This window comes from Prunus dulcis, chromosome 1, assembly GCF_902201215.1.
Source record: "Prunus dulcis chromosome 1, ALMONDv2, whole genome shotgun sequence".
Taxonomy (NCBI): Eukaryota; Viridiplantae; Streptophyta; class Magnoliopsida; order Rosales; family Rosaceae; genus Prunus; species Prunus dulcis.
Window position 1 is genome coordinate 41968522 of NC_047650.1, and position 23107 is coordinate 41991628.

The 23107-nt window shown below is 35.1% G+C and overlaps 4 protein-coding genes across 7 annotated transcripts; 2 read left to right on the forward strand and 2 right to left on the reverse strand.

The window, feature by feature from the left end:
- Positions 1-865: 865 nt before the first annotated feature.
- Positions 866-4867, reverse strand: LOC117616258 (cytochrome b-c1 complex subunit 6). Of its 2 annotated transcripts, none has more exons than XM_034345509.1 (5): positions 4744-4867; positions 4163-4232; positions 1709-1793; positions 1185-1274; positions 866-1086 (listed from the first exon to the last, which is right to left on the reverse strand). In XM_034345509.1, coding segments are annotated over exons 2-5 (210 nt in total). In that variant the 5' UTR covers positions 4165-4232; positions 4744-4867; the 3' UTR covers positions 866-1053. The 2 variants fall into 2 exon arrangements, with proteins under 2 accessions (XP_034201400.1, XP_034201401.1); XM_034345510.1 differs by lacking the exon at positions 4744-4867 and adding an exon at positions 4448-4493.
- Positions 4868-6305: 1438 nt separating this feature from the next.
- LOC117620226 (fructose-1,6-bisphosphatase, cytosolic-like) lies at positions 6306-7546 on the forward strand. Its single transcript, XM_034350372.1, has 5 exons — positions 6306-6464; positions 6555-6602; positions 6896-6900; positions 7269-7344; positions 7445-7546. The coding sequence occupies exons 1-5, from the start codon at positions 6306-6308 to the stop codon at positions 7544-7546; spliced, it is 390 nt and encodes a 129-aa protein (XP_034206263.1).
- A 4470-nt stretch (positions 7547-12016) lies between these two features.
- LOC117614541 (triadin-like) lies at positions 12017-13140 on the reverse strand. The gene is made up of 2 exons (XM_034343386.1): positions 12840-13140; positions 12017-12646 (listed from the first exon to the last, which is right to left on the reverse strand). The coding sequence occupies exons 1-2, from the start codon at positions 13047-13049 to the stop codon at positions 12224-12226; spliced, it is 633 nt and encodes a 210-aa protein (XP_034199277.1). The 5' UTR covers positions 13050-13140; the 3' UTR covers positions 12017-12223.
- A 5205-nt stretch (positions 13141-18345) lies between these two features.
- On the forward strand, positions 18346-22524 carry LOC117627153 (2-(3-amino-3-carboxypropyl)histidine synthase subunit 1-like). 3 transcript variants are annotated; one of them, XR_004585739.1, is made up of 4 exons: positions 18346-18615; positions 19775-21103; positions 21236-21807; positions 22254-22524. XR_004585739.1 is itself a non-coding variant. In XM_034359085.1 (3 exons), the coding sequence occupies exons 1-2, from the start codon at positions 18601-18603 to the stop codon at positions 21098-21100; spliced, it is 1341 nt and encodes a 446-aa protein (XP_034214976.1). In that variant the 5' UTR covers positions 18346-18600; the 3' UTR covers positions 21101-21103; positions 21236-22524. The 3 variants fall into 3 exon arrangements, 1 of the variants encoding a protein (XP_034214976.1); XR_004585740.1 differs by having other exon boundaries at positions 22412-22524; XM_034359085.1 differs by having other exon boundaries at positions 21236-22524.
- Positions 22525-23107: the final 583 nt, after the last annotated feature.

Consider the following 23107-nt stretch of genomic DNA (forward strand, 5'->3'; position numbering starts at 1 on the left):
ATTTTAAAAGTATCACCAAGCAGCTATAGTCAAATATTTTAAAAATATAACCATCCGGTCATACTGTTCAAATATATATATATATATTTCTTACTTCGTGTATTTGAGTGCGATTGAGTAGTAGTTGTGAATTGAGTCTCTTTCCCTCTCCCATATATATTTCTCTTACTCTAACCGTAGAACAAACTAGGGAGGAGAGTTATGTTTATTTAGGGGGTTAAGAAGAGTAAACAAGGGCAAGACTTTTTAGGACATGGAAAATTAGATTCAAAAGGCACTCAAGCAATTTTATGCTTTGAAATTTAACATTCTTAGATCCACAAAATGTTAGTGAATCTCTATTTTTTGTTGTTGTATTTATGAGTTTAACCCCTATTATTTCTTATAAATAAAATCAATTTTTTATTCTTACCGAATGGACTAATAGCTAAAAGTCATTAGAATGGGAGGTATCAGAAAAAATTTAAATTATCATTCCCCAATATCGCTTGTATAAATAAAATAATTAAAAAAATAACTCTTAACTCAAGCTAAAATAATCTGGCAAAATTGTATATTTAAAGAGTATAGTCACATAACTATAGTCTTTAAATATGTTAATATTTTAATAGTATAATCACACAACTATACTCTTTAAATAAAGAGTATATATTTGAATATTATACTTTTAAAATATATGTTACAACTTACTCCCTCATTTATTTGGGTACTGCCAGGGGTTTTAAGTTGTAATGTTTTTTCAGCATAAAATAATAAATAGACCACCAATAAAACTACCGAGAATGAATGAATGAAATAGTGGAGTCTTAATAAGGATCGAACACCCGATTCCTATAACAAACGATTATATGAAAAGAGGTCTCCATCGATCAAAACCAACAAAGAGGATATTTTCATTTTTATTGATCATAACTTATGTGTCCCCATGTTCTGAAAACTGCGTCATACATCCATCCCTATTTCAGGAAACAAAATAAACTGTTCTGAAACATTTAATCCATTCAAAAACGTAAAGACATGCTATGTCAGTTTAGGACAAACGTAATCTCCACATCACTTCAGTTTTGGGAAAAGCTTTGGTGCAACCTGCATTGCAGAATTGTGGTTTTAATTTAGGATTTTAGCATAGCATACAAGATTTTATAAATAAATGGGTCTCAAGACAATCGAAAAGTACTACTTACGCATTTGTCAACACAAGACCAGTAGTCGAAATATTGCCCAGTACAATGCTTGTGCCCGCTTTCATCACCTTGGATTCTCTTAACACATGCCTGTAACAAAGTATGAAGCCATTACACACCATTTGCAAACTAATTCAAATGCTGCGTAACACAAACTTTGATTCAGTGTAGGTCACTATTTTGGGAAAGATTTTACAATTTAAGCCAAGGAATGCTACTTGTTCAACTCAGGCAAGTCAGAGAGTACACGTAAGTATTAGAGTCGAGAGTTTAGTTAATATTATATCTTCATGATCTCTTATTCATCAATTCCCTATTATTTAGGGTGAAATACATCTGACTTTCATTTCCGTTTCCTTATTTTCTCAATTTCAAAAGTCAGGCCCATCTTCTGGGAGACCCATGCACTTAAAGAATAGTTCACCATTACTGTTTCTTTTTTCATTTTTCATTTTATACAGAACAGTTTTATCTTTAAACTGCCGATGTTATGAAGTTCAAATTTTCAAAATGTTGCAAATTACCTGATACTCGAGTAGTGGTTTGACACACTTTGGCTTGCAAGACTCTTCAAGGTACTTCTTTTGATCAACAGGTTCCTCGTCCGCCCTAAACATATATTAACAACCTATGAAAAAAGAAAAACAAACGTGCATACACTCACATACAAAAGACAAACAGCCCAACATCGACGATATCATAGGTTTTACACACAGGCGTTGGAGAATACATTATTGTAATATCGCTAGAGCAAGAAACTGAACTACCAGTGCCAACTATTAATAGAAGGATCCAGTACTGTGAACATTCAGAACTGACCATTTTGTTATGGAGAGAACAGAGTTTCCAGTTAATTCTACCTGATCATGAATTGTTGTGATTTACCTAGTTACTAAGTGAGAAATTAATCTTAGAATACGTATTACCCATTACTGTATTACCCACATTCTAACCTTTTGAATATGTATTCCATGATTGTTGTGAAACATTGATTCCTCAATATCAAATTCCATTTTGTTTCAATTGTACAAATAAAAAAGTAGGCTGTTTCTATTCTTATCATCCCTTAAAAGTTCTCCTATGTGTTATTCTCTTTAATAATGTCCAATGGTAAAAACAGTTCCTGTTTCTTATTTTCAACATCACAATTTATGTTCCAAAAACATGATCCTTATGAACATCTTTCCCATTATTGATCTATCATCATCGAAATCTGTTGGGCATAGACAAAATCAAGCATTTTCTGCACCTGAACACTGTACAAATCTATCATCATTTAAGTGTTGTGGTCCAATTTTGCAATCAGGGTATTGATGTATATAAGGTTTAGGGACACTGATATTCAGATGTAAGATTAAATGTGATTTTCCAAAGTTCACCAAGTTTACATTGAAATTTTTAGATATTTAGTTGAGCAAAATTCAGATATTCTCTGGTTTACTTAGTAAGTGTGATTTTGCCTTTCAAAATTCAGATGTACGATATTAAAGCTTTTTAAATAAGTGTGACTTTTATTTCCTTGTTGATAAGTAACATTAAACACCCTTTCATTAATAAAAAAGAACAATACAACACAGGGACAAGTTGTGAGTTCTAATATTTTCATTTCGAAAATGGTTGTGGTGGATTCACCAATCTATCTGCAAGAGGATCACATGAAACTACTCAACTATGACGTGAAGCAAAAGAAGCTAAGTTCAATATTACTTACCACATACAACTGATTATTATATACACATATATGGTACAAGTGCTAGTCAACAGATACTGAACATGATCCTTTAATTGGTTAAAGTCAGTGAGCTAACAACTTCATGTGATTATGGAAAAATATCATCATATATTACATTAAGATCTAATTAATGAAATTTCCAACCCACAAAGTTTAATCTGAGAAGCAACTATAACAATGAAATTATGACACACAAAAACAAAAAAAAAGGGGGGAAAAAAAAAAAAGGAAGACATTCTTGCTTTATTTCCAGGACCACACGAGAAAGTAAGCACGCCAACCCAATTTTTAGTTAAGAATGTAACTAAAAAGATGAAACCATTTAAAGAGCCCTCTGCTATTATAAGGGGGGAAATATATATAGGTAGAAAAACATGAAATGTCAAGTAGTATCATGTTGCTAATCCTTAATGTCAAGTAGTACCTTTTGTTTCACTAATCAGCACCCACCAACAAAACAAAATATTACTTGAAAAATATTTTTTCTGACCAAGAGTTCAATACAAGACCTACTTCAAAGCTAACTTGATTCATAACTTTTTTGACTAACAAACCAAAAGCTCAGTGGGATATATAGAGTGGTAATCTATATGTCCATCCTACAAACTTACCTTATAGTACAAAAGATTCACCTCTCTATTGTATCAAGATGATAAATCTTGGTCTGTTTCTAAAAGAATGCTTATCATACTACCTTTTGCCTATCTAATTTTTTTTTTTTTTTTTTTTAACAAAGGGATATTTTAAACTACAGTAGTGTACGGGGAGGGGGATCGATGCCTTAGCCAACCGACCTGACCCACATCTGCAGCCTATCTAACATTTCTTTTTAACTCCATTGAGTTTTTTTTTTTCTTCTTTTATTATATTGTATACTAGTCCAATCACCTAGCACTATGAATAAGCAAATATGGCTTGTGGTTGTGGAGGCGCTATCTCCTAATAAGGTGAAATCAATCATTTGGTGCATTTAGTAAAAGAAGAACAAAGTGAACATTTTAAGAATAGTTGCACATCTTGGAATACTATTACAAAAGGTTGACCTCTCACCACATAGGTTAGAAGATTGGCAAATGCATTCTTCAGGCAAAGATGAAAATGATCATGGGAAAAAGAAAAAAAAAAGAGATGCGTTCACGAAATGTAAAGAAAACATAAGTTACTCTAGTACACATAAATGTTAACATCATCGACAGACGAATTTCAAGCCATAAATAACCACAATTTAAATAAAATATACACTTACATAGCAAATAAACAAAGAGGAAGTTGAGAAGTCACAAAACTGGGCACAGAGGAACCTTCAAGTCACCTGACTGCATCACGTAACCAAAAAGACAAGTTTCTCAAACTACCCAGATCGAAAAAATGCATAATATGATTATTTAAATTACTAAACAGAATACCAGAAAATCTATCACCAGGCAGGTAAAACTGAATGCAAAAAGAAAAATGGTAACAGGGACGACTCATAATTACAAGCATTAGATCTGCCAAGAAACAAATTAGCTCAACCCAGTTAACCATCTACCTTTTTTCATTCACACGCAAATTTAAAGAGAAAGATGTTGAATAATCTGTAACAAAAACCATAATAATCAACAACCCATAATTTTTTGTTGGCCCAAAATAATTTCAGATAGGCTCATTCCGCATGAACAAATACAGGTCCTGCTCTTTTCTAAAAATAAATAAATCAAAATAGCGGAAAATGAAGAAGGATTAAAAAGTAAAACAGATCTGATAAATAATAAAAATTCGAAAACATGGTAAATATGTTGGTTCGAAAAATTTATTTAGATGCGTAGAGAAGAACACGGGGTTTACCTCTCAGTCTAGAAGAAGTGTGCGGAAGTTCGAATGAAGAGCCAGAGCTAAACTCTTTTGTCCATTGCTTCAGCGTAACGCTGCGTTTTTATGTGTCTGAGGAGGTTTTATTGCCTGGGCCTGGCCACCATAAACCAAGTCAGTCTTCAAGGCTTTGGCAAGGATGGGCTGACCTTTAGCCGGCCCAGGCTGCTATCAATGGCAAGTCCAATAACACAACCTAGATATGAGAGTTATTCTATAGAGGGCCTTATATATAGCTCTTAGGTGAGATTCTATTTCTTAACCGTTAGATCAAATTGGTTAACCGTTGAATTAAAGTGAGGCCCTATTTCTTAACCATTAGATCAAGCTAACTAATTTAATTCAACAGCTAACCAATTTGATCAAACGGTTAAGAGATAAGGTCTCACCTAAGAGTCATATATAAGGCCATCACTATAGAATTCTTGCTAGATATGAATAGGTTGAGTTTGAACATGATTACTACTTAGGAATCAGAGTATTCAGGAATCGGATTAACCAGAAATCAGAGTCAAGTATTCCAATTAAGTTATTTACTAACTATCAGGAATTAGAATGAAACAAAACAGATTGTCATTAAAACCGTTTACTATTGTTAAGAATCGGAATCAAAATCAATTTGATTACCAAAATTCCCTTGCAAAACAAATTCAACTTGTTCAATTACTTACACAATTTTTCAAATGATAATTTTTTTTTTTTTGTTTTAAACCAAAAAAAAAAAACATAGAACAAATGACAAAAGTTCTCTAATCCTTTTTTATTGTTGTTGAAGTTTTCTAATCTAATAATAAACTTTTTTTTTTTACAAAAATAATCCAATTTAATATATGTAAAAGGAACCATGTTTTATAAGTTTAATTATTACTTCCTAGTATATCTAAATATATAGAATTAAGTGAAATATATTTATGTTCAAAGAAAATGGCGTCAACTTTTATTTTATTTTTTTGGTTTTTTGGTGTTTTCACAAAATATATGAGGGCAATTTGGGTAGAAAATTGTCCATTCCAATTCATCTTGCCTAATATCACCTCCCCCATCCAGAATGCCATTACCCCTATATCAGGAATCAATGTCATGATTACATGTGAGTCTCGCATCGCATCACTTTTCATTCCCAACATGCAAGTAAATAAAGAAGTGGTCAGGAATGGTCTCATTCCTTTCATTCCCTTTCAAGGTAAGTAAACATACCAGTAGATTTGATTAAGGTAACTAGTTCAAGTGTACAACATATGGACAGCTCTTATAGATAGCTCAACTTGACATGAGTATATATCTGCTTTTCCAGTTTCCATTTTAATGAGTCCAACTTGTCATCCAGAAAATGAGGAATAAATTCCTATTCCTACTGCCTCTCCAATTCCATAATCCACTTGGAATTAGTTCTTATATCTTCATTCCATTTTCACTTTGCATCTCTCTGAAATCTGAATAATCATTCATTCATTTATTTATTTCATTCAAATCAATTATAATCATATAATATCAGCAGATAGACGGATAGACAGATAGAGAGACAGCCGATCTGAGCAATGGATCATGCTGCTGATGCTCAAAGAACTGATTTGATGACCATAGCTCGTTATGCTCTTAACGAGCAGTCCAAGCATCCGGAGGCATGCGGCGATTTCACCATCTTGCTCAACCACATTGTTCTCGGTTGCAAATTTGTCTGCTCCGCTGTTAGCAAGGTTTTAATTAACATATTGTTGTAAGTGTTATTTGTTCACTATTCATTTAAAAACATTTACATATATTTTTGTTTGTTTTTCCATTTGCAGGCAGGTCTTGCAAAAGTAATTGGACTTGCTGGAGAGACCAATGTTCAGGTGAGTAATTTGTTCCTTTTTTTTTTTGCTGTCAAAATCTGCAAGTAAATGATTTTACCATTGAGTTATGGACCCGTTGACAGTTATTTGTTCCTTTAAAATGAATCAGGCAATTGATCATTACTAATTCATTAGCTATGATCTGTTGTTGCCCCTTTAAATTTTTTATATATTTATACAAGCGATATTGGGGGAGGAGGAATCAAACCTAGGAACTTGAGTACATGGATAAATATTCTTAACCGCTTGAGCTTCAAGCATACGATGTTATCTTTTTATTGTGCGCTTCATAGCTGATGTATTCAAATGCTCTTAGGTTTCGTTTGGATGGGGGATTTGAAATAAAAGAATATGTATTTTACCACAAAGCTAAATTTGCTACAAAAACAATAACTGCATTAGATTGAATATATTTGAAATTACTAGATGTACTGATGTAGTACATTTGCAATGAATTTGAAATGAGTGTACCGAAATAATCATTTAAAATCCATTTAAAATCTTAGCATATAATATATACTTGAATTCTGATAGACTAAACAAATAAGTTTACCTTATAATGTCATTGAAATCCCTAGTCCCTCCATCCATATGTGGCCTTAGTCTTTTATTATTATTATTACAAATGCTTTGGCAATTAACTAGAATTTAATTCCTACAAAACAGAGTTCTTTACGAAGTTTTTCCAATGTCCTTCCTGGTTGAGCAAGCTGGAGGTCAAGCTTTTACTGGCAAGCAACGGGTATTGACCATAGTTTTTGTTTGTTTTTGTTTTTGTTTTACACCTTAGATTACCAGATTATTTAATGTATATGTTCCTACCAATTGGTTAAATATTACAGGCTTTGGACTTGGTTCCAAAGAAGATACATGAGAGGTACCCAGTTTTCCTTGGAAGCTATGCTGATATTGAGGAAATTAAACAACTTTATGGGGCTACTTAAGGAAATAACGCATATTGTATTCATAATTAAAAAAAACGCATAGAATTTTTATATATGTTTTTGTAATATATATATATATATAATTCTAATTTTTAGGTTATATAAATTTTAGACTACATGTTTTGGTGGGATTTCAATTTTGATCAACTTTTTTGCAATTTGACCATTTGGTCTTTGTGGTTCTATTTGTTCCGTGTGTTGATCATTTGATTCATTTCATGAAAGAGTGCTGCTATTTACACTCTTTTGTTTTATTTCTCCATTTATCTATCTTCTTACTTATTATGTAAATTTGAAAAAACACAATCTTATCTTTCAACCCACCATTATTCCTATAATACCCTTTAATTATTAATTCAAGCAAATTCCCTTTAACCACCACCCAACTCCAACCCCATCCTACCCTCTCATGATTGCCACCCGCCTAAACCTTGACCTCACCCTCTCGTCGCTGCCGCACATCCCAAACCCACCCCGAAGTTCACAATTTCAACACCCAATGCTGGGTTTGGTGCACCCATCAACACCACCACAGCAGTCACTAAAGCCAAGCATTTCAACCCCCCACCTTCCATTTTGAAAACCCAAATGCTTTTGATATGTGTCATGATACAAATATGTGATTGTGAAGCATGAATTTAGAAGAGAAAATTGTTTTAATCCTCACCTTTTTTTCCCTTCTCTTTTCCTTAAACAAAAATGGGCTCCAACATGCTATGTATTGGTACTTTAAAGCCTAACATAAATACTTATAAAGCTATGAAATTCGCTTGAAGTCAATTTTGGTACAAACAAGTTGTTCCTGTGAAACAAAAATATATATATATATTAAGAAAGAAAAAAGAAATCCCTCAGTCTCTTTTCATGACTATTTGGAATTGTTCCCAATTTTTCATTTGGTGCAGCTTCTAAAAGCTTTGCCCTGGACGACCCTGGCTTAGTGATGAACCTCCTCTCTCCTCGTTCTTTGGTTTTTCTTGTTTTGACGCACGTGAACCTCCAGATGACCCTTCACGATGGTTTTCTCTCATTTCTTCAATCTGCGGATGCCATATATACTGTCAGAAAAATAATTTTGACTAAATAATACTTTCTCTTTTTTTTGGACAAACTAATTAATACTAATTAGCCCCCACAAAAAAAAAAAAAAAAAAAAACTGTGGTTTCAGTTTTTTAAATTTTTTATACAAGCGATATATTGAGAGAGAGGAGATCGAACCTAAGACCACTGGGTTAGACCCCGTTGGTTTAACTTATTAATTTTTAGTAAAAGATTTTCCATAGAATTTAAAAAATATCAATAACAATGATAGTGATGAATAATAATGCCATTCATATTCAAGTCTTTCTTTAAAAGCAAAACATAATGTGGCGACTGAGATTTCCAATTAGGAATTTATGGTTATGTTCATTGCATCATAATGAAAAGTTTAAAAAATAAAATAAAAAATCTTTGATATGGGGAGATAAGTGCTAATTAGATTCAGAAATCCTCCACCTCAATGGGTTTACAATTGTTAATTTGTATTTTTATGGGGAGAGATAATTTTAATTCTAAGTGTTACTGTGTAAAAAAAAATACAAAATAATTACAAATCTTAAAAAATAAAGTGGTAAGGCAGAAATAAATAGAAAATATTTTTCTTTAACTGAACCTTGGATATAAACCGAATAAAATAATAAACAAGTAGCAATTTCACAGCAAAGTTAAGTAAACTGTAAAAGAAATAATATTACGTACCGATTTGATCAAGGCCTGGATAGCCCGATCAGGTCCTACAACCACAGCGTCGTCCTCCACTTTTGTCGTCGGAGGAACTCCGACATGTCGTTGCTTCGGTGCAGAAGGACCACCTCTGATTGCATCTTTTGCATCACTGCAACCACAATCCCCCAAACTGTTCCCCATTTTTGTTTTCAAATTTAATCTATTTTCAATTGGAAGAGCAAATTAATTTGAAGTTAATAACACCAACAAGAAGAGGGAAAAAAAAAGAAGAAGAAGGAATAATGAGCATATATATAGAGAGATTTACAAATCTGTCACTCTCTTCTTCCTAAGACCAAAAAAATTGGGATTAATTTATAAAGTCCCAAAACATTAGTAGAAGTTTAATTGCTCCGGGTGTGTCTTTCTTTTTTTTTTTTTTTTTTCCTTCCTTGAATAATGTTTTTGGTAAGATGCTCTGGATTAAGCAATACAAAAAACTAGGTTTCCTTTTTATTTCTTTTTTCTTTCCCTTTTTTATTTTTTAATTTTTTGGTTATGAAAAAATTATTGGGCTATATAGCCGTTGTTCTTTTGCTTTCCTCTCTAATTGAACGATTACCTAGTTGTTCAGGTAATACATAAACTAATATTTAGTTCATGACTTTTATTATTATTATTATTTTGGTTCAACCAAAACCTAGTGACTCTATGGACAGGAAATTAGGGTATCAAGGCCATCAGACCATTGTGAATGATGAACAATTATATTTTGGAAACATAATAACAGGCAAATTTGTGAATATAGAAAGAGATGAAGTAGCAGAAGGGGAGGAGTCGTCATTATAACCGCAGTCTGAGCTGAAAGTCTTCTCAACACGCTGCACAACACAATGTGAGATTCTGGGCATCAAAGTTTTAGCCACTAACCTTAAGATTTTGCACACGCATATTTATATCGGAAAAAAGAAAGAATTAGATAAAACTCAAGAAACGCAATGACTTGTTCAAACTCAACAGCAAAAGATTGAGCATAAGAGTCAAGTTAAGCAATGTAGAGAAGAGAAGCTAAAAATTGACAAAATGTACCCACATAATAATAACGCAGTTATATCCAATTATAACATCCCAAATTTTAAAAAAAAACAATGAAAAAAATAATGCGCTCTGAAATTATATGGGTACCTAATTTTACAACAATGTCCCAAATCCCACGTGCAACATGATATGAATATACACAACAACATCTCAAAGCCCTAGTCAATAATAGAAAACATAGGTCGATCGAGGGGGAAAAAAACAGCATATTGATGTCCAAAATTGGATTCAATTTAGATAGAAGAAGTGTGGAGTTTTCAGCATGACTAAGGGTTTGTGGACCTTCGGAAAGAGGGATATTTGGTCACAAGGTCATCCTGCAAAAGAAGAATGGAAGAAGCAATCGTCAAGCTTCGAGTACTAGTATGGTATATGCCAAAGGCTCTCTGATACTTAAGTCAGTAAGTGTAGGTTACACAATAATTTTGAGAGAGTAACAGTGAGGGTAAAAAGTAGTTACTTTTCTTCGATACTTTGTCTTCGATACCTGAGGTCATGATGACGTTATCAATGTTTGGGGATTTTCCAAAAGTATCTTACCTTCGGCAGGCTGTGGGTCTGCTTATGGGCCAATCCCTTATAACCGAATGTGCTCGGTTGATTATATTACAAACACAGCCTAATAAAGGAAATACATTGTTTGAACCACGTTTGTTAGCAAAAAATCATTTATGGCTTGAAAGTTAGTCTTCAAACCGCGTGTTGAGACCAATAGTTTGGATGTGATTGTCTTTTATAATTTACAATAATAAATTAATAATCATCCAAAACAATGACAATTTCCAGCCAAATTCAAAGAAAACCAATGATTATCGTCCAAATAACACCAAATATGGGATGTAATCGATGAGAATGGATATAAGATCCTATGTTTCTCTCCCATTCTATTCATAATGTATGTATGCTCTTTTCTTAACTCTCATTCACCGAAATTCCAAATAGTCCTTGATTCTTCTTCCTCACCGCATTCTCAACCAAATCTAGAGGAACCTTAAATATCCAAAACACAAAGTGATGAGAGATGGGATCATCATCTTATAATTTGTAAACACAAACATTAACTTGCTTTGAATGAAGGAAAAGATTTAAACTTAGATAAAGAGGTGGTGGCGCTACTACGAGAGAGGGTAGGCGATGTGGTCTTATGTGGCTATTTGTGGAGATACACCTCGTGTACGCTTGTTTTGTTTAACCATGTGGTTACTGTGCTTTCATATTTGTATGGCCTTCATGACTGATGGTTATTGTGCTTGATTTATGAATACAATTATATTCTAAAAAGAAATTTCTTTATTTCAAATTATTCCACTTGATTCAAATGACAAGTTTACATAGCTAGGTATTCACATGGTTTAATTCTAAAACATGAATTTACCCCAAACACATATTGATCATTAATGTGTAAACGTGTGAACAAGCATGACCTACGGAAACTTGACTGTACATGTCCATGAATTAAGAAAATTAATGAACCTTCAATTGAATTTGGTTTATTCATCAAACAAGTTCCACGTAAATTTGGTATTTACAATCAATTCTTTCTTCCTTTTTTTTTTCTTTTCCTTTTCTGTTGTGACTAATATGCAAACTAACGAAAGCAAATCTCAATTAGTCATACTGGAATTTAGGAAAATCGAGGGTCTAAATCGAAAACGCATTAAACATCTGAGGATATTTGCGAAATATACTAAAAAGATTCACCAAGAAAAACCATATTTAAACCAGCAAATACAACCAAATCAAAGAAAGGAGACTCATTCTTCCCCAACCAATCTAATAGCTTTCTCTTCAAAACATTTGGAAACACACAAAATTTTTATAAAGTCTTGTAGTAGAAATTACAGGCCCACAGTGACTCCCTTAGCAGGTCTTCATATTTGCTCCTTCTTTTCTTCTTTTGTCTCCTTCTCTTCTGGTTTTGTCTCCTTTTCTTCTGGTTTTGTCACTTTCTCTTCTGGTTTTATCACTTTCTCTTCTGGTTTTGTCTCATTTTCTTCTGGTTTTGTTACTTTCTCTCCTGGTTTTGTATCCTTTTCTTCTGGTTTTGTCACTTTCTCTTCTGGTTTAATCTCATTCACTTCTGGTTTGGTCTCCTCCACTTCTGGTTTGATCTCTTTCACTTCTGGTTTCTTCTCCTCAATATCAGATTTCTTGTCTTCTTGGGTAACTGCAACTGGTGCTGCTTCAGATGCCTTCTCCAGCTCAACCACTACTTCCTCTTTCTTTTCAGTCGTCTTTGCCTTTTCTTCGGCTTCTTCTAGCTTTGCCACAATTTGAGCTGTCTTTTCTTCTTCCTGTATTTATAGTGTGAGGGATACATCAATATTTATAAGCATATGCATAAACAGGTGTGTGAACATGTAATTTGCAGATAAAAAATCTAGGCCAAAACATAAGAAATCATCCAAAATGCATGTACAAGTTAATGCATGCACACTAGTCTATATAATCAATTAAGGGGAGAAGAGAGATAATATATATCTATACCTCCTTGAGCAAGGCCCCAAGAGAGGGTTGCTTGTTATGACCAGCATCGTTGTTTTGCTGAGCATCTCCATCATCAGCCTTGTTCTCCTCCTGCAGCAGCTCGCGGTTCACCTCGTTGCCCTGGACCAACTCCTCCGTCTTGGGCTCGGGTGCTGGGACTCCAGCAACATCATCACCCTTGGTCTTGGGTTCACTAGCGCAATTACCCATGTTAATTTCTTTGATCTGAATAAGGGTCTTCTTTCCCTCTCTACGTTTTAGTGAGAGAAAGGTTGAAGAAGACCGGAAATATTTTTAGATTAGTTGTGAGAGAGAGAACATTATGTATCATGTTTTATAGGTAGGATGTGGTTTAGTGTATCTAAAGCCAGCCATTCTTCCAGTGGTGCAGAACATTTTTAGGAAGGCCAACGGTGGTTATCATTTCAATTCTATCATATTTAGCCTGCAACATCAAACTTGGCCCTTATAACAGCTGGATGATTACCAATGACATGCTGTTAATGTATTCATCAATCATTTACTTTGAGTTTCTTCAAGAAGAAAGAAATAAAATATAATTTTCTTTAAGCATTTAGGATTTTCTATACACGTCCCTATATTTCGGGGAAAAGAAAGAAAGGAAATGAAAAAAAAGAAAGAAAGATATCTCCAACCAAAACAAAAGAGAGAGAGAGAGAGAGAGAGAGAGAGAGAGAGAGAGAGAGAGAGAGAGAATGAGAGAGAGATTCCACTTCTCACTAGTTTGGCAACGGAAATTCTCTACATATCTACATACCCTAACTATTTGCTCTTATCAGTCCTGATCTCTTGGACCCCTGTAGTCCAAGAGATTTATGGTCACTCACCGTTGGATGTAAATTCAACGGTTCACTCATTTATGACTTGAATCGGGTAATAATCATTTATGTCATATTGCATTTATATATATCATTTTGAACCATTGGATTAATATCCAACGGTGAGTGACCACAATCTCTTGGACTCCTGTGGTCCAAGAGATCGGGACTGTTGCTCTTATATATACACACTTTTATTTTTCCTTCAGCTCTTGTAACCTTCATATGTAACATTTATAATTTGGTGATCATTTTTGCTCTTAGTGGTCCTAATAGATATATTATAAAATAAAATTATCATTCATTATCATTAATTTATGATTTTATAATTCTCATGTGTATATGCATGCATAATTTTTAAGCATCTTATTGCCTTTGGGTACTTATGCCTCTCCATGGGTGTTATTTATGAACATGGCTTCAATTTTCAATGAAGTCTACTTCTGGGAAGTTGAGTATAGACCTTATAGATCTACCATACTTTATTATAAATTTTCCAATATAATATGAAAAAATTCACGTACTATACATGTATTTTTCACATTGTATTAAATACAAATTAATATATATTACCATTTTAAATAAATAATATTAAAATATTATATAGTGGCAGAAAATTCCATTGTATTTTTAAAAAAATTTACCGCATACGTATTTTATTCGTACATTTTCCAATTCATATTTTACTAACTATGTTACTTGTTCCCGTGAATGTCCTTATTTGTTCAAAAAATATATCGAATGTTTCTACTGTATTTTAAATGTTGGAAGATAGTTGCATGTAATTCATTTAAAAGTTAAAATTGTGAATTAACTAGAAATATATGTATTGTATTTATAAACTTCAATGGGATGGAAAAAAGTCCAATATTTGAAAGTTAAGGCTCTTAGCCTGAGTTTATAAGAAGTTGGGTTACTCTCCGTATTGTCAATTGAGGTTTTGGGGTGGAACCTCAACTTCTTTTATAGTATCATATTGGGTTTGCCCACATGTGACACTCAATGACCGTGCACATACTCCACATCACCCATATATGTTCTTACGTATTATGCTTAGTCCAATAACCACACGTGCTCCACGTCGTCTAGTATATGTGAGAATGATGATTCTAATAGTGCTCTTTCTTGAGAACCAAAAAGGAAAAGGCCCTCCCTAGGGTGACAAACCTTGAGATATCTCAAAGGTGGTGTATCAAAGTTAAACCTCTTCTTTCCTTCATTAAAGTGTAGTGGTAGAGTCATGGAACAATCAACACATAGTATACGATGAAAAGTTTAGTTTTAAGCTAAATCTTCCTTAAATAGCTTATGTTGCATATATTAGAGGTTAATATTGGTCATGGCGTAATGAAATTTTCCAAAATATTGCACATTTCCTTCACAAATGGCCTGCACAACTTGGAGAACAAGTCACCAAAGAGGTACTAGTGTAGTGCCAGCCAACCCTCTTTGTTGCCTAAGTCAAAGTGGAGGAAATGGTGTTTTGAGAGAACAAATGGATAAAGGTTGTATGAGTAGAGAAGTTATTACATTTGTTTGAATGTAGGTGGTGAAATTGGTACTTAGGTGAAGTGGTGGTAAATTAAATGCCAATCTAACGGACTCAACAATATCCATACACTTTTAACTTAACCAGAGACAAATATGACTAGTCAACTACTAGTCATAAAAACTGGCAACAAACACACACACACAAAGAACAACGATCAATACCTACAAGCCTAGAAGATTACTAGTGACAACCTAGGCACTCAGAGTGATCTGTCAATCTAGGCATCCACTGTGCTAGTAGCAACTAAGGTGGTAAGTGTGTGAATACATCATAACCATATGAACAACAAATATCAGATGATGACTAGTCAACAGCAAGAACACAAACCAAGAAAATCGTGAACAACAAAACTAGAAAACCTACCACTGGGAAAAACTGGGGGTCATTATCCTACTAGACAATCCACTAATTAAAGAAGATTCTTATAGAGAATACACAAGCAAGCTCAAGAAATCATAGATCTATTTAGAAACAAGCTATACCTCCTTTGTGCAATCTTCTTCTGCAACTTGGTTCAGCTAGTAGCTAGTCCGTCGTGTAAGTGGCAACTAGTCCATCAACTCCTTCACTCCATGGCATCGACGACTTAACTCCAAATCGAACATACATAATGAGATATAGATATTTTGAGATTAAAGGGTCAATTCTTTTATGAAACCATACTCTTGAAGAAATCAACCAAGAATCTAATCTAGACTAAAGACGATGACTAGTCATAATAAACCCATATGCAAACAAAAGAAGATGACTAGTCATAACTGAACCTAGATGCATATTATAAAAAAACATAGCAAATTTTAAAAAATCATTTTTAAAATCTCACAATGAAAAATGTTAGATAATAAGTTTTACTCTCAAGATTTCTGAACGGGTGAAGTAGATTTCGAAAATAAAAGCATATTTCAAAAGCTATTTGAAAACTCAAACTATACCCAGCAAATGCATAGAAGAAGAAGAAAAATATATATATATACATATATATATATCTCTCTCTCTCACAAAGATGCAGAGCTCATTCTCATAGAGAAGATGTAGAGCAAAATCAAAGCTCTCAAAACCTTGCTCTTTGAAAACGGCAGAGGCAAAAAAATGCCTCTCAAAATCAATACCCATACCTAGTCTCTCACTAGAACTCTCTCTCTGAAAACCATATCAGAAATTGTAAATGAGAGAGATGGTGAGTCCAAACCAGCCCCAACCTTTTTGGTAGGTCAAAAGGACACTTGTCAGTCAATTATTGGACTTAAAATAAGCAAAATCACGTGCCTTGGTTAAAAATCCTGTGCTGGAAATATTGGCCTATATGACTAGTCATCTCGACAAAGTATATGGATTCAAATGATGATTTTCCTATTGATGCCCATCATAAATGAATGCACAAATTACCTTAATTTTGTAGCCTCATAAGCTCTTCAATGTACTTCAACTTTGTAGCAAATAACCAATGCCTAGTTTCTAAAGATGAATTAAGAGGAATTACATGTAAGTGACATTTGGCAAGGAAAGCTAATTCTAAGAATCCTAAACTTAACAGGTGGAGGGTATTTATAGGAGAAGAATGGGGAGCAGATCTCTTTAATTCCATGCTTAGAACATGTCTGACTTGTCAACAAGCTCATTTAAAAGAATTCTACATTATTCGTACTATACTAATTTTTCTTCAACAACACTTAATTTGTTAATGATGTATAACAAGAAAAACAGGGTTTTGGAACATAATATGATGGTATAGAAGATGGCCAAGCTAGCCCAAATATTGTGAAAATAAAATAAAATACACAGTTGCATCTAACGAAGTAAACTAATAACTAGGGTTGGACATAATTACTAAAAACTCAACTAAATCATTCGAACTGGACCAGTTTTGTCGGGTTGGTCCAGTTTTTATATTAAAAAATAGTGAATTGGTTTTAATATTAATATAAGTTTTAATTTCTCTGAATCGGCAAAATAAGGGACCGAACCGGCCTCTTTTGTTATATATATATATATATATATATATATATATATATATCTTATAGTAAAAAGTATTAAAAAAATCAAAGGGAGTGTAGGTGGATAAAAGAAGAGTGGAAAAATCAGCACCCTATATTTTTTAAACACCTTTTCCACACTGGCAGACTTTCAAGCTCATGATGGGCCTAACTCTTCTTTCTTCCATCTTCTTCTCTTTTCTCTGCTCGCCGCCTCCTACTTCCCTTTCTTCTCCCTTTACTAGCGAAGTCATCGTCTTCTCAACCAAAACCACAATAATTTCTCGGCGAGCCGATTATAGTCGATCTTTCATCTTGTCGGGGCAATGACGGTCTCTGAAAAAGCTACATGGACTTCATTCAATTCAGTAATCGGCTACTTTAACGGTTATCGAACAGTGCCCAGCCTTACTAATAACACAAGAACAAAACTCATGATTCTTCTTCTGATATAGAGAGGGTTTAGCGTTTTGGTTATTTTCTAAAAGACCCCATTCATATAATATTTTTCAAAGTTCGGAGATATGGATCTCAGCCAGGTGAGTTGACTCGGTTCCACATCTAACCCATCTTCAATTTATTGCTTGCTATATTAGATGCTGCAATTAGAGTTACGATTAACAAGCTCTTTGATGATTTTCGATTTTCTGTACTATACTTGTATGTATATATGTTTTTCCTTTGACTAGGGGTTTTGTTCACCTCAACTCAAAATTCATGAGCACGGTTGGATGAATATGCTTATGGGTAATGGGAGTGAACAAAACCCAAACGAGTTTATGCGCACCATACTCCTTTTCTCTTTAACACTTTTTATCCCATTGAATTTTTCTTGGCAAAGTTTTAACGATACAATATTAAGCATTTTCAACATGTTATGGATGATGGGGACAAAAGTTACATTTTTTACCAAACGTTTTAACTAGGCAAGCTATTATTGATGTGCAACTATCTAAACGAGAAAATTTGTATATTATAGAGATAACAATATTTTGCTACATCAACTAATCACGTTTTATTTTGTGCAAAAGTTATTATGCATGTTATTGTCGTCATGATTCTTGTTCACAATTTATTGTAAAGTTAGAACTTTTATTGGTCACTTTTGTTTCATATGGGTTCTCTATGTCGGGTCCTGCCCATCTTGCCAAATTGACCCAGAAGACGGCCAAGCCCACCCAATATTGGTGAAAATATAACAAAAATAAAAGGCTGCATCTATCTAACGAAGTAACGTAGTATCGCAAGAACAGAGCACTGAAATTCTTCTTCAGAGAGAGAGAGAGAGAGAGGGGGAGATCTGTTCTCTTCGGTTTTGTTCATCCCCATAAGACACAAGCTATAGCTGAATTTTCCCGAAGACCCCCATTTACATAATATTTCCGAAGTTCAAAGATATGGATCTCAGCCAGGTGAGTTGACTCGGTTCCACATCTAACCCCTCTTCAATTTATTACTTGCTATATCAGATGCTGCAGTTAGAATTACGATTAACATGCTCTTTGATGATTTTCGATTTTCTGTACTATACTTGTATGTATATATGTTTTTAATTTGCATTTTATGTATTGTGGGTTAAATGGTGCGATTACGAGAGTTTTGGGGTATTACCATATCTGGCTTATGGGTTTTGGTTGTTGAGAGGGTTTAAGCGTGCCCATTTGTTTGGTTCCTGAGAAAATAATGGGAAAGACTTGGGAAGTTAACTAACATTTCATTTGGAAATTTGCCATGCTATATATTATTGACGGAAAGACGAAAGGGAGAATTGTTGGAATTTGCTAGACAATGTATATGGTCATCTGTACCTTTTGTTTTTGCAATTTTGTAGATGAAGTATTTCCATTATTACGGTTTTGGCTGAATGGTAGATCTGTGATTTCAGATTCTCTTTAGGTGGATGTTGCTGTTGAAATTTTCTGAGCTTAGTCATTTGTTTGGTTGAGTAGAAAATTGTGAAAACTAAGGGGAGATTATTTAATAATCCATTAAATTGAGCGAGAATTATTATAATCTATATTCTTGTGATTACTTATTTTTACCTAAAGATCAATATGGTACTTAAGATGTCTAGTGTTGTGCAGGTGTTTAGTTCTACTCTGCATAGGATTGGAATTAAATCCAATTCTTGAATATGAAAGGTTTTATAGAAGAGGATCAACAAATAGGAGAAATTTTTTGTTGTTTAGTCACCAGAAGAAAGAGTTCAACTGACTTCTATATTCTTCATTTTTAGAGGAAAATATGTCATAAGGGCATTGTATTTTTTATCATGGCTGCATTATTTTCTTTGAGAAGGACAAAACATCATGGTATGCATAATATGGAAGTTTCTTACCATTAAAACAAAAATATGAACGTTCAGAAGGATGCATGATACCTTTTGCTTTTTTTGCCATTAAACATGAACTTCGGGTCTTATTATGCTGAAGTTGTTTAGTGATTTAGTATAGTAAGTCAGGAGTTCTTTTGAACGGATTCATGTGTCTAAACGAGTTATGATGCTTATTTGGTAGAATTTGAATTGCACTTTTCCATGTAATTAATTCTATTCTCCCTGATTCTCAACAGACGAAGAAGCCACACGCGCCACCAAAGCGCTTCGTGAGGAGCCAAATCCCGGACTCAATCCTACACGACGCGGCTCTTAACGCCGCAGTAGCGCTGCTTCCCTCCAACTACAACTTCGAAGTCCACAAGTGCGTCTGGCGTGTCCGCTCCACCCATGCCTCGCGCGTGGCCCTCCAACTCCCCGAGGGCCTCCTCATGTATTCTCTGGTGCTCTCTGACATCCTCTCTACCTTCGGTGGCGCCTCCCAGTGCTTTGTTCTTGGCGACGCGACCTACGGAGCGTGCTGCATAGATGACCTAGCCGCCAAAGCCCTTGACGCTGACCTCCTCATACACTTTGGCCACAGCTGCCTCGTCCCCCTCCACGTCACCACAATCCCCTGCCTCTATGTCTTTGTTGAAATATCCATTGACGTCTCCCGATTAATCGAGACTGTCCATCTCAGCATCCAAAACCCTCACTCAAAAACCCTTGTCCTCGCCGGGACCATCCAATTCGCCTCTGCAATCCGAGCCGCCAAACCCGAGCTCGAAGCCCGTGGTTTCAAGGTCCTCAACCCACAGTCAAAACCGTTGTCCGCCGGTGAGGTTTTGGGCTGTACAGCCCCCAAAATCGCACGCAATATATGCAGAAACAGCAACCAGGAGGAGGAGGATAAGGAGAGCATCGTGGTTTTTGTGGCGGACGGGCGGTTTCATTTGGAAGCGATTATGATAGCGAATCCAGAGCTTAAGGCTTTTCGGTACGACCCCTATTTGGGGAAGCTGTTTCTGGAGGAATATGATCAAAAGGGAATGAGGGAGTCGAGGAAGAGCGCAATTTTGAAGGCAAAGGAGGCCTCAAATTGGGGTGTGGTGTTGGGGACTTTAGGAAGGCAAGGCAATCCCAGGATTCTACAGAGGCTGGAGAAGAAGATGAGGGAGAAAGGGTTTGCTTATACAGTGGTTTTGATGTCGGAGATTAGTCCTCCGAGAATTGCTCTGTTTGAGGATTCAGTGGATGCTTGGATTCAGATTGCTTGTCCCCGCTTGTCCATTGATTGGGGAGATGCGTTTAAGAAGCCGCTGTTGAATCCGTTTGAGGCTGACATTGCTCTTGGTTTGATTCCTGGTTGGTGGGACAAGACTAAAAAGAATGATGTGGGTTGCTGTGGTTGTGCTAATGGAAATGGGGCCGCGGCTGGAGAGGAAGAAGCTGTTGTTGGGGATTATCCCATGGACTACTATGCTTTGGATGGTGGAGAGTGGAATTCATCTTATGTCAACAAGCCTTCCCGCCCGCTTAGGAGGGATTGTGCATCGGCTACTGCTGCTAACATTGAATAGCTGGTGAGTTTTGCTTTTTGTATATTTGTATTTGTATTAGAGAAAATTTTCTTGTTTTCAATCTCCATTGGTTGGTTCCCTCAATAAAAGAAAAAAAATTACACACATCTTAATTTGAAGTACTACTATTTGCAGTTGGTTTGATGTTCTTGCGGCTGGAGGAAGCTCCTAGGGTCGAGGCAATAGGATTGCAGCCCCAGGATGAGGTTTTCAAACATTCTAAGTGATTGAATGCATTTTTATGAAAGAAAAAGAAATAGGGTTTTGTGACCTAATGATGTCTTACAGCCTGATCTCTGATCAAAGGCCAAAATAGCCTATTATTATATTATGATGTATAATATATAACATGCATGTTAAAGGCCACATGGCTTGGAGAGGTGCGGCAAGCCAAGAAAGAAAAGGGGCAGAGTTGGCCTATTACTACATTATAACATATAATATGCATGTTAAGGGCCACATGGCCTGGAGATGTGCGGCAACTCAATCAATTAGTTTAGTGGGGCTTTCTTTCTGGCTCTATGTTGACTTCATTTTGGGTTAAATAGGGTTGCCATCAAACCGACCGATCCAACCACACCGGCTGAATCAAACCATATTTGCTGGTTTGGTTTGACCAAAGAAAGAGAACATAAAAAGATTGCTGCAGAATCTTTGGCCTCACGGATCTTGTTTGCTGTAGAACCTTGAAAGGTCATACAGGAAAGGTATGATACTCACAAATACACGTAATACATATACATCATATGTTTTCTGTGCGGTCTGTGGAGTGTTCTAGTTGTAAAAATGAGCTTCTTTTGAAAGCACATTAGAGGGGTTAATGGACTTGTTGGGCATTGGTAGTTTGAAGTGTACTATTAGGAATAAAAAGCTTTTTAAATCAAATAAAATAAAATTGAGTACGTGAAAATTGTAGTTGAAGATTAGATAACCAATGTGGATTCTATTTTGCTTGGTATCTGCTTGTTTCATGCTTGGTATTGGAAATATCATGATCTCTGGATAAACAGGCTTATAAATCTGTTGTTTTTCTGTTTGCTTCGTATATGTTTGTTAGAATGTAATCTGCTGATATTGACTTGTGTCAAAGATCAGACCATTCAATTATTGTATCATGAAATCTGGTTTCATTACTTCCACCTTTGGTGTGCAGAATGAGGAGAATGATCAAAGCAGCAGAGATAACAGGCTGCTTATTGCTAATATTATTATTATCTTATTATTCTTTTGTATTTCTTGACAAGTTGGGTTTGTATTAACTGTTTAATAGGATGTTTGATGGAATGTTGATGTTTTGAAAGTATGTAGCAGGGTATGGTTGATTTGCAGACAGTATGTAGCGGATATGGTTGCCGCTTCATGGTGATTGAATGCTATTTTGATGCTTATGCTTATGTTGAATGCTATGCTGATACTTGTGAGCAGTTTATGTGTGATTGGATTTTTTATGTTTTGAAAGTATGTGGCACTGGCAAGTTAACAAGTGAAAAAATGGATTTGCATTAGGTACAAACTGCCCGAACTAAACCGACTATTAATTGTTTGATTTGGTTTGGGTTCCATTGTTGTTTTAGGCAAAACCGAATCAAATCAACCCATGGTAATCGGTTCAGTTGTGATTTGAGGGCAAAATGGAACCAAATTGGACTGTGCCCGCCCCAATTGAGTACTATTTATTAACTCTTAAATTTTTTGTCCAGCTCGCAGCTCCCACGTCCCACCCCTTCTTTTTCACCTTCTAGAAACTCAGAACTCTGAAAATTTGTGACTAATAGGAAACTCAATTCAGAAGCACAAGCTTTGGTGGCCATGGCTATGTGTAATCGTCATAAACTCCACACCTCACACCTTGATGACCGTGAATATAAAGATTGCTATGGTTATATCACACAAGCCTTTGACTAGGGGGTTTGTTCACCTCAACTCAGAACTCATGCGTACGGTTGGATGGCCATGCTTATGGGTACTCAATTGATGAGAGTGACCAAAACCCACGAGTTTATGCGC

Bases quoted from the DNA above. Each gene is read 5' to 3' on its own strand.
- LOC117620226 (XM_034350372.1), top strand. From the start codon at position 6,306: ATGGATCATGCTGCTGATGCTCAAAGAACTGATTTGATGACCATAGCT. The intron at 6,465-6,554 runs GTTTTAATTAAC...TTCCATTTGCAG, and splicing joins TCTGCTCCGCTGTTAGCAAG to GCAGGTCTTGCAAAAGTAAT. The intron at 7,345-7,444 runs GTATTGACCATA...TAAATATTACAG, and splicing joins CTTTTACTGGCAAGCAACGG to GCTTTGGACTTGGTTCCAAA.
- LOC117614541 (XM_034343386.1), bottom strand. From the start codon at position 13,049: ATGGGTAATTGCGCTAGTGAACCCAAGACCAAGGGTGATGATGTTGCT. The intron at 12,647-12,839 runs GTATAGATATAT...CTATAAATACAG, and splicing joins TTGGGGCCTTGCTCAAGGAG to GAAGAAGAAAAGACAGCTCA.
- LOC117616258 (XM_034345509.1), bottom strand. The intron at 1,275-1,708 runs GTAATTTGCAAC...ACTTTGTTACAG, and splicing joins AACCACTACTCGAGTATCAG to GCATGTGTTAAGAGAATCCA. The intron at 1,087-1,184 runs GTAAGTAGTACT...TCTGCAATGCAG, and splicing joins GGTCTTGTGTTGACAAATGC to GTTGCACCAAAGCTTTTCCC.